The 14,604-nt window shown below is 47.0% G+C and overlaps 1 protein-coding gene and 1 pseudogene across 1 annotated transcript; one reads left to right on the top strand and one right to left on the bottom strand.

Moving 5' to 3' along the window:
• Positions 1–2,665: 2,665 nt before the first annotated feature.
• Positions 2,666–4,729, bottom strand: LOC142433444 (tRNA methyltransferase 10 homolog A pseudogene; annotated as a pseudogene).
• A 5,973-nt stretch (positions 4,730–10,702) lies between these two features.
• Positions 10,703–11,809, top strand: CXCR3 (C-X-C motif chemokine receptor 3). Its single transcript, XM_075539513.1, has one exon. The coding sequence runs from the start codon at positions 10,718–10,720 to the stop codon at positions 11,807–11,809; it is 1,092 nt and encodes a 363-aa protein (XP_075395628.1). The 5' UTR covers positions 10,703–10,717.
• The last annotated feature ends 2,795 nt before the right edge of the window (positions 11,810–14,604 follow it).

Below are 14,604 nucleotides of genomic sequence, written 5' to 3'. Positions count from 1 at the left end.
ATAAATGCCCTTGGTCTCCTAGTCCTTTTCTCTATTTCCTTTGACTTTCCTCTTGTCCCACTATCATGGCTCAGCCTTCATTTGGGTTACAGTAATTCCTCTCGGTTATATTACCCTTGATCACACCCCACCAGGCCTCCTACACCCTCCTCACCACCGATTTGCATTACTTGAAGTTCCCTTGTCCCTGGGTTTGTTAACACCACTTCCTTTCCCCCCACCTCCCCTTCTCCCATGTCCCCCCAGAACTGTCGGTCCCGTTGTTTTCTCCTCCAGATTTTTCTATGGAGATAATAGCATGCACAAAAATAAGACAGAGCAAAACCAAGCAACAAAAGAAAACAAATCAAAACAACAACAACAAAAAGCCAATGACAAAACAAAATAGCACAATGCAACACAAAATAACAAAACAGAAAAGCTTGTAGCTAGTTAAAGGACTATTTGTTGGCCTTTAGGAGTGTTTTCCGGTCGAGTCTGATGGGGTGGCCAAGACCTGGCCCCAAAGTCTATTTTTGGTATTCCCTGGGGACTTTGTTGCTCTGTTCCCCTTGCTGTTCTGTTGCATGTCCTTAGTGTTTTGTCTCCGTGTGGTGAGGTCAGATCAGCTGGAATTCCCACACTGTGTCTCCATTGTTGTCCCCTGTGGGGCTACAGGTCAGTGAGGGATGCTGTGTCTCATAGTGGGGCCGACCATAAGGTCTTCTCTGTGGATTGGCTGCTCTGAGCAGGAATATCGTCCTCAAGGCTTGGTGGGCCAGGATGTGCTCCACTCTCTCTTCCCCCCCCTTCATTTGCTCCCGTGTGCTCTGATCAGACATGTCCCTCTCACTGCTGTCCTTTGAAATAAATTTTTCTGGGGGGAGGGGCTAAATGGATTTTTTATGCCTTTGTGGCTGGCTCTTAGCTGCATCTCTGGCTCCAGGAAGGTGGGTGGGACTTGGGAAGAGGGGCAATTTGCAACAGCAGGTGGTGCAGTTTGACTGGACTAGGGGTCAGCAAACTGTAGCGCTGGAGCTATGTGCAGCTCTTTCGGTACATACATGTAGCTCTGAAGTAAAACTAAACATTTTGAAAAGGTGTTATCCAGATAATAGTGATTTCATTTGTTTGTAACAATATATTTATGGCACTTGAATAAGCTTTAAATTGTTATAAGAGACAGGATTGGCTCTTCCGCCTCAAAAATTTGCCCACCCCTAGGCTAGACCATAGGATGCACAAAACAAAGTGGAAAATGAGGCTGAGTAGGTGGGCGGAGCCGCAGTCTTGAAAACCAGCCAGGAGAAAAGCCTTGAGACCTAGAATGGCCTTTGCCAAAGTATGTCCCAGAGAGAACTTGTTTGGGGGGTCGTTTGTTTTTTTCCCCAAATTCTAATAGCAATCATAGGAATGGATACAAAGATTTCTTGTCAAAAAATGCCAGGGGTCAAATGCCAGGGGTCAAACAGACTCCTTTTATGCTAATGTCTTCCAGTTCTCAACCCAGTCTTCCTGCACCTACCTACTCCCAAACTGTCTCCCCACTCCTGGACATTTTCCCTTCCTCCACCACCTCTCTCCTTCTCATCCTTTCAGCCATCCATTGCCCCCTGCCTTGTTATATGCAAAATGTTTTTCTAGCTACTAGAAGCTATCTAGAGAACCTTAGTAATTTATGAATATCCTGGGTAGCTATGCGAAAGACCACTGTTCACTAGAAAATGGGCTAAAAGTCCACCTGAGTTCCGTGCAGAGTTTGTCCTATGCCCTCCCCTCAAAGATGTTGATTTTTTTTTAAATAGGTAATTTACTTTTTTTTTTTTTTTTGTAGAAACAGAGAGGCTCGGCCCTCAGCTTTACCACATCATTGGTTTCCTTGGTAACCACCTCTAGTTCCAGATTCCTAAACCTGCACCCTTCTTCTGTCCTGGCACCCCACTGTGGAATATGTGAGGAACTCCCTTGTGCAAGGAAGGGCCTGGCTTTGATTTTATCCCATCTCCTGCACAATCTCCCCTCAGTAACCTTTGCACTGATTTTCACAATGAATCATAAGACCAGGATCAGCATGAGATCAACATGAGTCACCTTGTGTTCCTTCTAAATCTGAACAACAACCTTTACTGGTCTCACATTCCCAGAGACAGGAGTGCAAGGTGGTTAAGAATGCAAACTTTGAAGCTAGACTTCCTGATTTAAAATCCTAGCTGACCAGCTATTGACCTTGGACACATTACTTCTGCTCTTTGAGTCCCGTTCCTCATCTTTAAAATCGGCATTCAAATAGAACCTGTCTCAAAGAGTTGTTATGAGAATATGTCTGTGTAAGAGTGCCTAACACAGGACTTTACATTTAGCGAGTGGTGTGTAAGAAGCCCTGGTTGTGCAAGGTCAGCAATTTGAAACCACCAGCCTCTCCGTGGAAGAAAGATGTGGCTTTCTGTTCCCTCCCGTAAAGATTTACAGCCTTCATCGGTAGGCAACTGAACACCCCCTTACTGAAGGGTTGTGGGGAGGAGATGAGCCAGTCAGGGTGAGTGCAGGGTAGCAACGATGAAACACATAACTTAAAAAAAAAAAAAGAAACACATAACTTTCCTCTAGTTCTTAAATCCTCCCCCACCCCGACCCCAGGTAGCCTAGGCCCTAGTTTGTTCTTACAAGGCCTCTAAGCTGGTCCTGGAAATAGTAACTGATGGCAACCACATTCTGCATAATAGTAATTCTTTTAGATAATTTTATATAATTTTGAACTTGTGGAAAAGATACAGGAAGAATACAAATAACTTCTTCATACTCTTTCCCAGAGTGCCAGTTGTCAGCGTTTGACCTATTCTCTTTATCTTCCTTTCTCTGCGCTTTCCCCCCTCCTCTTATTATTTAGTTTTAATTAAAAACAAAAAAAAACTTCAGAACAGAAAATAGAAGATAAATAATTGTCTTCAAATTCTGAATATAGCGAAGGACCTCATTCCTCCTTTCTTCCCCCCTAAATTCAAAGAAAAGCAGACAACGTTAGTGTGGTACAGAGTTGGTTGTAGAGTCTGTGCTGTTTTCTTGCTCCTGCTTCTCTTCTTCCTGGGCTGGCTCTAGTAATGCCGGCTGCTTTCCTCCTCACTGGAGTCACTGTCCGGTCCACCCTCAACACTGGTGGAGTTCTGGCCACATGAAGAACTTCCCCAGGCTTTGTCTGTGGGAACAGCTCCTTTATATGGCGGGAAAAGAGTAAAAGTACCTCTTGTCAATATTGTTTCCAGGTATTACAGAATAATCTCAAACACATGATTAACTACCAAAACTTTTAGACTATACATCCTCACAAAATTTCCAAGAGGGAGCTGTGCATGTTCAATTCCATAACATGATGCCTGTTTATATGTCAGTGCTTTGTGATGATTGTCATCTACTAATCCTCCAATCGCATAAGCCTTTGATTCATCTAATTCCTTCAGTACATTTGGGTGAATCTGATGGAAGATAAATCAGGTCTCCTTTCCTTATAAGTTCACTATAATGCTCTGGCTGGACGTGGATATCTGTCCAGTTGACCCATCCTTTGTCATTTGCATCCATGTTTTTTCCAGCTGGCTCCCATGGCTTGTCACGTTAAACTGCACAGGATGCAAGCCTTGTCGATTTTCTGCATAACACCATGGAATCTGTTTATGAAGTTGCTTAATGTCCTTTAAGACCATCGAGTCATCAACACTACAGTCAATGATCAGGTGGCGTGTGCCATGAACAACGTCTCCTTGAATTTCTTTTCTGTCACGTCCATCAGAGTTGGATTCCAGCTGACGCTGTTGCTCTAATTGTTTCCCTTGTGTTTCTTTTCACTTTCCTTTGCAGAGTGCTCGTCGCGCTTCCCATTGTTTTTGTTTTATTAGCTTCTTGGTTTGCCATTTCGATATGGATTCCAACCCTTGACCTGACCTTGTCTTCCTTCAACATTAGAAGTCTCGACATTTCAGAAGACACAATTTGGTGCTTCTGAAAAACTAGTAGAGGAGGTGACGGGGAATGTGAGAGAATGAGCAGGAAGCTTTTTTTTTTTTTTTTTTTGGTGTGTGTGTGGGGGGGGGGGATTCTTCAGTTCACAAGCTCTCCTTCTGAAACTTCAACTCCCAGCATCATGGGCAGTAGCTGCACCCACATCTGTTTTCTAAATCATTTGAAAACTGCAGCCACAGCGGTCCTTTGCTTCTAAATATCCAAAGTGTATTTCCTACAAGCAAGAACATTCTCTTCCAATATAATTAGCAACTACAATGGATATACTAATATATAATAATATTTAAGTTGCAACATTGACCTAGTGTTTTTAGCTGAGTTTTATTTCGATTTGTAATGACTGTTTAATTAGCACAGGTGTTATATGAATGCAGCCTTCTTGTAAAACATTACAGATGCGACCAAAGTAATCTTTGTGCACTGTGCTCAATCTCCAACGCTCTAAACTTAACAGGCACTGTAGGGTACTAGAGACGAACATGAGCTCTTTGCCACTTACCAGCATTGGGCAAGTTCCTTAAACTTTCTATGTGCTTCTGTCATCTACAAAGTAGTGCTGGTGATAATACCAATGACATCATAGTTATCGCACCATTGTAATAAACTAATTAATCCAAATAAAACACTTAAAACTGTCCAGGGCACATAGTTAAGGGATCAAAAACTATTGGCTGGTCTATTTCCCTGTTCAGTCTCACCCTGCAGGGAAGTCCAAGGGAATGCAAGCAGCAAACATTGGGCCTACTAATGACTTTACTCCAAGGAGTGGTCCAGCCAAGCAGCACAGGGAGATAGGCCTCAAGAATCCATCAAATCCATCCAGAGGTCATCTCTGTAATCCAATGACTGACAAGTGGGATGCTGTCATCCGCCCCTCAAGAGAGCATGCACAGGCTTGAGCTAAGGTAGGGTCAAGTAAAGGGCAGCATGGGACCAGAGGCATGGTCCCTCAGGAGGTGGTTAATTTTCCCAGTCAATCCTTCAGGAGTTGACCTGGAATAGGCTGGTGAGATCTAGGAGCACCACAGACTCAGCTGGAAGTATTTCAAATGGGGTCATACACTCAACAGGTATTTATTTGGTTTTCTGGGCTCCTCATCCCAGAAATTCCAACAGTCTTTCTCCCTGGTAGGCAGGAAAGGAGCTCTGGTAGCAAAGTGAATTAAGCACTGGGAGGCTAACTGCAATATCAGCAGCTCCACCTACCAGTCACTCCACAGGAGAAAGACGAGGCTGTTTGCTTCTGTCTAAAATAAAAAACAAAACGCCTACAGCCTTGGGAACCCTGAGGAACAGTTCCACTCTGTCCTGTAGGGTCACTGTGATTCAGAATCAACTCAGTGGCTGTGGGTCTGGTAGGGCAAGGAGCAGGGCAAGAAGAGTAGGATGAAATAAAGATTATCAAAGCTCTCTCTACGCACAGGTTCAACCAGATTACCATCTGCTCTCACTAGCCACCAGACACTTGTGGGGGTGGGGGCCATGTGGGGAAAAGATATGGTCTTGAAGGAAAAAATTCTTGGGCAGCAGATGTATGTTCAGGAGTTGGCATGGCTCTCCGACCCAAGCAATTAACGTAGCATGTTAAGATGTAACCTGGATAGGAATCTTGTTCTAAATCCTACTGGCTGGCTGGCTAGCTTTGTAGAGTTCACTTCATCTCTCTCAATGTCTATTTCCATTCCACAGAATGGGTACAGACATTTCTGAATCACCAAGTAGCCAAGATTTAGAAGAGGTATGCGGATGAAAGTAAGGGCTTGTTAAATGGAAGCTATTTTTACTTAACAGTTCCTAGGCACTGCTTAGAACAGGATAGCGGGAAGGTCCCAGTCTTGGGTTGGCACTGGTGTTTGGTGGTGGGTTTAGTTTCTGAGGTACTCTCTGGCTCCATCTACCCTCCTGCCCTTACAAGTTCCTTCCTCATGTCCTTGCCTTGGCTCCTTTTCCCACTGCCCCCACTGCCTTGTCTCCCCTTTGGCATCTGGCAACCTGGGGGCAACATTTTTGAAGACCCAGGTTCAAACTTCAGTTCCTCTTTGAGGCTGTCCTTGGCCCCAGAGAGTGAGGGCTCCCACAGCTGTGTGAATTCACTGTCATGAGCTAGAATGCCTCCCAGTCCACTGGACTACTTAGAACTTAGCCCTTAGCCCAGCCCTTAGAAGGCCTTATCTCCCAGTAGGGCCCCAGAGTTACAGGAAGAGAGACAGAGAGGGGCAGTCCCCAGTCCCTGAGACTCCCTGCAATGTAAGCACGTCTTTCCTTGTGAATTTTAGGACCAGAAGTATGAAGCCCCATCTGGTGCAGACCCTCTCCCCTTCGCAGGAATAGAACTCTCCAGAATTTCATGTAAAGTCTCAGTCCACGCCTACCAACTTCTTATCCCTCACAGGAACTTCTGACTGGGGTGCACCTGCTGCTCTAAGGAAATAGGGCCAGAGCCCTGGATCCAGGGACTTTTAGAAGCAGAGCTCCAGAGTACTAAGGAGCTTTAAGAGATGCTGTGATGCAGACGACACTGTAGAGAAGGTGGAGGAAACAGCCCCTTTCCCTAGCCAACCTGATAGGGGCCCTCCTTCCTGTAAAGGACTGGGCCCAGGGCTCAGACCTTCAAGTCTCCTTCTTGTCTCCCCAAACCACAGCCCAGAGGTGTGAAAGAAAGAAAGAAAAACAGGGGGAGGTGTGGCAGGGCCGAGCCAGGTGCACATTTCACACCTTGACCACAGGTGGGGCCCAGAGCAACTTCACTCTAACTTCCTCTTCAAGCTTCTCCTGCTGGCTGCTCCGGAGGGCACAACAGGAAGGAGCAGCTGGCAGAACCCAGATTGTAGCCTCGTGACCAGGTCTAGGGGCTGCTTTGGACTGGTGAGGACCGAATTAGAGAGTATGGCTCAGCCTCAGAATCTTCCAGATCTCTTATCTGTGAATCCTACTGCACACCTGCCATTTTGCTGCTCACCGGGGCCCTTCCTTAAATTCTTGTGCCTACAGTCACTGAGCAACCCTTTCAAATACTTATTATCCTTATGCAATGATTCGTGCAAAATCACACAGCTAGGCAGTCAGTGGATGGAATAGGCCAGGACTGGTCAAACCTTCCCAGCCAATCCAAAGGGTAGTCTTCCTGGAAGACAAGGGTTCAGGCCAAGCCCACACCTCCTCTCATCATGACCCCAACTCAAGTCATTATACGCTGCCTTAAGTGTGACTGCAGTGAGAGGCTACCAGTGGCTTTAGGGTTACAGGGAATACCCTGCTTACCTAACAATCTCAACTAAGTGCCAGATCCTGTACTTCTAGCCTTGATTATCTTCATCTTGTAAAAACTCTGCTGAGAAAACCTGTTCACAAAAGGTGGCAGAATCTGCCCGAGGTCACACAGCTTAAATAGGATGGCATCAGGGTTGGAGCCCAGAGCCATTGAGTGTTCTTTCCACTGCGCTTCAGAACAACATCAAGTGAAGACAACCCAGACCCACAGCCCAGGGTGGCCTGCCGCTCTGAAAGGAAAACTCTTTGCACCTTTCCAAAGCCCTTGCTGTGAACTTCTCGTGTTTATTATAGTGACATAACAAGGGCTTGGGGCACAGGAAGAGTATTGGGGATTCCTAGACTTTATGAATGGATATGTCAGAAAGTTCATGGAAGAGCAGAATTAAAAGATAATGGAATTTTCCCACAAAGTAAAAAAAAACCTCATATTCCACATGTTATTGTAGCTGTCAAGTTGGCTCCCAACTCATGGCGATCTTGTGTGATACAGAGTAAAGCTATTCGATAGGATTTTCTTGGCTATAATCTTTAGGAAAAGAGATCACCAGACCTTTCTTCCTCAGAATCACTAAGTAGGTTAGAACCCCTGACCTATAGATTATCAGCCAATGGCAAACTGCTTGCACCACTAAGACTCCTTATAGTTCAACATTTGGAGGACCCAGATTAGACTGCCAACTTCTGTCAATACGAGATATTTTCAATACTACCATCTATTCTTACTATTATTTCATAAAGGGTCATTTTGTATTGTTTTAATATTTTAGTGTCCTTTTATTTTTTTCAAAACAGTTTTATTGGCACATAATCCACATTAACTTTTGTTGCTCTGCTTTTTCTCATTTTTAGAAGCCTGATGAAATTAAATCTATTCCCAGTTCAGTATCGGTAAACCATAGTTCCCTCCCTCTTCTTCACGCTCACAGGCAATAGGCACTTGCTATGTCCTACTATCCTAACTGACATGGCTCCAGGAACCCACCCATCTTCTCCGCGTGCACAGCTCCTGACCTCTCCTAGGCCCTCAGGTCCCTCCAGTCTGGATCCAGCAGGTAATAACTAGTTTCAGAGCAAGGATGGCCACCTCTTCTGTTCACAGCCTACAAAAAGAGAAAGGCCTGGAGACCTCACAAGCACACATCTTGCCAATTAGTTAAAACTCATTTCCAGATACAAGCCTGGGAAGCTTCGGTGAAGCACCTGACAGCAGACTGAACCCCAAGGCCATGGTTAGCATGCACACATGTCTCAACTGAGGGCAGGAAAGAAGATAGCAAAGGGAGAAACTATTTGAGAGAGGAATTGTTACACCACTTAGTTGGCACTGCTACTATTATAATGTAAAGATGCTGTTTCATAGCTTCTCCTAAAACTTGTGAGCCCCTACATACTTCCTTCCAAACTCATCCCCCTTCTTGCTTCTTGAGAGCAACTACTCTCTTGACTATGCCTCCAGTCCTTGTTTTGAAACTAGTCGGTGAATGCATGTATCCCAAACAATGTGGCACTGTTTTTTGTGTATGCGGTGTTTAGAATTTACATAAGCAGTGGCAAACTATGCACGGTACTCTGTGACTTCTTCCCTCCCATCCACCATGAAGTCTTCAGCTTTCAAGACAAAACCATATTACATTCTGTCGCTTTAGTTGATTTGCTTTCAGCCATAAGACTATACCACAGTTCATCCATTAGGAAAGACTTGAAGTCAGTATAATGCATGGCAAGGGGAGACTCAGGCTGTCGTGGGTTGAGGCTTAGTGCCCACCCATCCTTGCTGGGGGTGGTGAAAGCCCGTTTCCCCCTTTCTGCGTCTGTTTCACCAACACTACAGAGGAATTGTGAGAGTAGAATGAGGCAGTGTCCGAAAGATCCCTAAAATGGCACTGAACACAGCCAGTCCTTTCCTTGCTCTTGTCAGTTAGTGGAGAAGCCTTGGTGGTGGTGTGGCTATGCGCATGGTTGGCAGTTCTAAACTGCCAGAAGCTCCACTCTTTACTCCCATAAACAGTGCATTGACTCCATGGCACAGAGCTTGGTTTGGGTTTGGTGGATTAATGGGGAGGGCTGATGAGAACGAATGAGACTTGAAGTGATAGATTCTTTTAGAATGTTTTCATTGTTTTAAGTAAGTTCCCATCATTTCCAGATGTAACCTATTTAAAATCCAGTCTTTACAATCATATCAAGCTCAAGTCCAGTCCAGGCCCCCCAAATCCCAAGCCCACTGCCATGAAGAAAAGTGCAAATTCTAATTTCTTGAGTACCGGCCAAACTCGTGCAGAAGCCAGGGTGGCCCCTGGCAGAGTAAGTCTTCCCTTCCAGCTGTGTGGTTTGTCCTTACCCCCAGAGAACTTTCCGAAACCCAACCCCCCTGCTCTTCCATGGGGCAAAGACTTGCTGGCCCCAGACTTGTTGCCACTTTCTCTACAGCAGCTTCCCTCAGCCAGGGCAGTGACAGGCAGGAGGACGTTGGTGGCCTTGAGTCTCAGTATGCCTGGCGGCGGGCAGAGGCTGCTGCTGTGAACCGCGTGAAACCATCACTTCCTCTGTGCAGCACAGGTTCCAGACCACAAGCAACCAGACTGCCAGAGCGCCAGCCCAGCCATGGTCCCTGAGGTAAGTGCTGCCGCCCGCGTAGCCTGGCCGGGTCAGGTCTAAGAAAATGAGCTCAAGCCGCCAGAGAAGCATTAAGGCTGACCCCAACTCAGGCCTTCCTAAGGTTGGGTGAGTAGGCAGGAGTTGCAGAACTTGAGGTGGAAGAAGCACAGCATGGGGAATTGGGAAACCAGGTTGGCCACTGACTTGCCGTATGACTACGGGGATGTTTTCTCCTCTCGCTGGCTTTGGTGCCCCAGCTGCCAGGACACAGAGGGTAGAGGCTTGACCTCAATGACCTCTAAGGCCCCCTTCGGTTCTGACTTTTTAAATGCTACATTAAACTGTCACTGGGGAGGCCTGCCGCTCTGTGATAAAGGCTATTTCTACTAGGGCTGGGAGAGGAGGGGCCCCTGTTGGGCAGGCCTCTGAGTGGAGGACTAGCAGGAATCCTGTGCTTGGGAACTGCAGTGATTTGTAGAGAGGCCCCCATGGGAAGCCGGAAGTTAGGGTCCCTAGACAAGAGCTGAAGAGGAGGCACCTGGGTGACTGAAATGGGCAGTGGCCAGCACAGCGAGGCCAGCAAACAATAAAGGAAGAGCGGGGAGAAAAAGTGCGGGAAGAAATCTGCACACAGGGGAGTCCCTGCATCAATACACGGCCTAGAAAAGTGAGAGACGCATTGCAACTTTGAGAAGCATCGCAGAGCCCAGTGGGAGCCGATGGGGGTTGGATGGAAGAAAGGGGTGGACAGTTCTTAGTCCTCCCTACAGAGGAGCTCCCCTCCAAAACCATTCTTTAAAGAGTGGAGGAGTCACGGCACAGACCCTTACACAGTCCCTTCCTCCCTCCACAGATGAACAAATACCAAGTCCTAGATGTCTCGGATTGGACCTTCCTCCCAGAAAACTATAGCTCTTCCTATGACTTTGGAGAAAATGAGACAGATATCTGCTGTGCCTCGCCACCCTGCCCACAGGATTTCAGCCAGAGCTTTAACCGGGCCTTCCTGCCCGTACTTGATGGCCTCCTCTTTCTGCTGGGGCTGCTGGGCAATGGTGCAGTGGCAGCCGTACTGCTGAGCCAACGGGCGTCCCTAAGCAGTACCGACACCTTCCTGCTGCACTTGGCTGTGGCTGATGTACTGCTGGTGCTGACTCTCCCGCTCTGGGCAGTGGATGCCGCTGTCCAGTGGGTCTTTGGCTCTGGCCTCTGCAAAGTGGCAGGTGCCCTCTTCAACATCAACTTCTATGCAGGGGCCCTCCTGTTGGCCTGCATCAGCTTTGACCGCTACCTGAGCATTGTGCATGCCACCCAACTCTACCGCCGGGGCCCGCCAGTCCGTGTGACCCTCACCTGTGTCATAGTCTGGGGGCTCTGTCTGCTCTTGGCCCTCCCGGATCTGATTTTCCTATCAGCCCACTATAACGAGCGCCTCAATGCTACCCACTGCGAGCACAACTTCCCTCCAATGGGCCGCACAGCTCTTCGAATGCTGCAGCTGGTCGCTGGTTTTCTGCTGCCCCTGCTGGTCATGGCCTACTGCTATGCCCGTATCCTGGCTGTGCTGCTGGTCTCCAGGGGTCAACGGCGGCTGCGAGCCATGCGGCTAGTGGTGGTAGTAGTGGTAGCCTTTGCCCTCTGCTGGACTCCCTACCACCTGGTGGTCCTGGTGGACACCCTGCTGGATCTAGGAGCCTTAGCCCGCAACTGTGAACAAGAAAGTCGTGTTGACGTGGCCAAGTCAATCACCTCAGGCCTGGGCTATCTGCACTGCTGCCTCAACCCACTGCTGTATGCCTTTGTGGGTATCAAGTTCCGAGAACGTATGTGGATGCTGTTTATGCACCTGGGCTGCCCTAAGCAAAGGAGGCACCAGCGGCAGCCTTCTTCCCACCGGGATTCATCCTGGTCAGAGATCACAGAGGCCTCCTATTCGGGTTTATGAAGTGGGGGCTTCCTTAACCCAACCAGGCTGACTCCACCACACTCCAGGCTCCTCCCCTCCCTTTCTGCTAGGCTGCCTCTGACTCTCCCCACAGCCTTGCCCTTTCCCCATTCTCACTCCCACACAGCACTCTCTGTGGTTGATAGCCCCAGCACTGGCCCATCTCCCAGGTAGTCGGCCTTCTGAGATATTGGCACTCTCACTCCTACTACCTGTTAATTCAGGAACAGGAATTTGACCTTCCCCACATGCTAACAACACAGAGGAAGCCACCCCTTAGCCCAGACTTCCTACTCAGTAAAAATTGTAACAATTATTCATAACACCTCTGTATTTACTCCTTCTTAGTTTTGAGTCTAAGATCCTGCTTAAAACTTTCCAATAAACAAACTCGACAGGACCAGGGTGTGAGTGCATCATTGTTGCCAGTCTGGCCTGGACTATGTCAATATACTTGCTACTTCTCCCTGCCTGGCCCTGAGTCTTAACCAATCCACCCTGCTTCCGTGAACACCTGCCTGCCGTCTTCTCGGTTCTCCCAGCATTCCTTTGAGTCACAGGGAAGCACACATACTGATGTAGAGTAGGCACTTGGCCAGTTGGTTTGGCTAGACACTGTCTAGGCATAATTTGGGGAAGGGGCCCTCAGCCATAAATAAGAGCCTTGTACCCCAGAAGGGAGGAGCAAAGGGCTAGGAGGGAAGTGGCAAGAAGTAACAATATTAAGCAGTCTTTATCATGAGACAAATGAGTAGCACATAGACAGTAAACACCGGGGCTCATAAGCTTGGGGACTGGGCCATTTGAGAATCCATGCTGAAGGCAGAACTGACCAGACCTAAAAGGGTTGGAAGTATTCTCAATGGTGGAGAGGAGAAAAGATATTCCATCAATTCCTGAAGCCTAATTTTGGCTATTGCATTCAATGCAGTTTGGACTGAAGGAATAATAAATGGTCCCAAGTGGCCAGAGTTGGGTGGGAAAAGGGTAGACAGTAAGCCTCAAAGTTGGTTTGGAATCAGCCAATGGTGTCGAGATCAGTCAGAAAGCTTTAGTGGTTACTCAGGTGAGAAGTGACACAAGCTCTTACTAGGGGGATTAAAGAAGAACAGAAGGGGGCCAGCGGAAACATGGGTGGGCTGTGGGGAACATGTTTCCATAGCTATAGCTGAGGTTGAAGTACGTGGAGGAAATATGCACAGCTTCTCAGAAGGGCAGATGACAGGGCTACTGATTTAAGGCAGAGGGGCAGACACCCCCCACCCCCACCTTGCAGGGACATATCCACTGCACCATTAGTTCACAATACTGAAGTCACTGATGTGCTGTGGTCCAGTTTCACATGCCAGCTGGGCTGCACATTGGTTGGGGGTAGCAATGGGGCAGAGCAAGTAGTGAATTTAGCTAGGGAAGCTCTTCCAACATTATGCACGCACCCAATCCCATCCAACCTGTGGTTAGGCTTCAGCTTGGGGCTCCTAAAAGAACATGCAAGTATCTACAAAATTAAGGGAGATCACATAGTATATTCAAGAAATGGTATAACATGCCTATAAGAATTATCAGTAAAGACCACATGGGGGAAGCACACCAGCCTGTGTGATCACGAGGTGTCAAAGAGATCGGGTACCAGGAATCAAAGAACAAAAATTCATATCATTGAGAATGAGGGACAGTGAGGAGTGAGGACCCAAATCCCATCTGTAGACAACTGGAGACGAGCCAGTCGGGGTGCAGTATAGCAATGACGAAACATACAACTTTCCTCTAGTTCTTTAATGCTCTTCCCACCCCCCCACCCCCACTATCATGATCCCAATTTTACCTTACAAATCCGGCTAGATCAGAGGATGTACACTGGTACAGATCAGAGCTGGAAACACAGGGAATCCAGGACAGATGAACCCCTCAAGACCAATAATAAGAGTAGTGATGCAAGGAGAGGAAGGGCAAAGTGGAATAGAAAGGGTGAACCGATCACAAGGAGCTACATATAAACCCCTTCCAGGGCGATGGACAACAGAAAAGTGGGTGAAGGGAGACTTTGGAGAATGTAAGACATGACAAAATAATAATAATTTATAAATTATCAAGGGTTCGTGGGGGGAGGGGAAAAATGAGGAGCTGATACCAGGGGTTCAAGTAAAAATAAAATGTTTTGAGAATGATGAGGGCAACAAATGTATAAATGTGCTTGACATAATGGATGGATGTATAGATTATGATCAGAGTTGTACGACTCCCCATAAAATGATTTTTTAAAAATTATCAGTCATCCTGGCCTAGTAAAGATATTTATGCTAGACAGAATAAATGGTCCCTCAAAGATGCCCATGCCCTAATCCCTAGAATTTGTAAATATGTTGGCATATATGAAAAAAAGGAATTTACGTTGCTAATCACCTGGCCATTTCATTTCAATTCTTCCAATAAATACTAGTATCCTAGATTATCCAGGTAGGTCCAATGTAACCACAAAGGTCCTTAAAAGTGAAAGGAGGAAGCAGGAGAGAACATAAAGTCAGAGAAAGAGATGGAACAACAGAAGTACGGTCAGAGAGGCTATGTTACTGGCTTAGAAGAGGGAGGAAGGAACCAGGCCCCAAGGAATGCAGATGGCCTCTAGAAGCTGAAAATGAAAAGGGATTTAATTCTCCCTTAGAGCTTCCAAAAAGTAACACAGCCCTCCAACACCTTGATTTTCATCCAGTGGGGCCCATAATAGAGTCTGACATTCAGAACCAAAAGAGAATAAATGTGTTTGGTTTTCAGCCAATAGACTCATAGAAATCTGT

Source organism: Tenrec ecaudatus, chromosome X (genome assembly GCF_050624435.1).
Source record: "Tenrec ecaudatus isolate mTenEca1 chromosome X, mTenEca1.hap1, whole genome shotgun sequence".
Taxonomy (NCBI): domain Eukaryota; kingdom Metazoa; phylum Chordata; class Mammalia; order Afrosoricida; family Tenrecidae; genus Tenrec; species Tenrec ecaudatus.
Note: the sequence above shows the minus strand (reverse complement) of the source record. Positions and strands in the feature narration are given on the sequence as shown.

Bases quoted from the DNA above. Each gene is read 5' to 3' on its own strand.
- CXCR3 (XM_075539513.1), top strand. From the start codon at position 10,718: ATGAACAAATACCAAGTCCTAGATGTCTCGGATTGGACCTTCCTCCCA.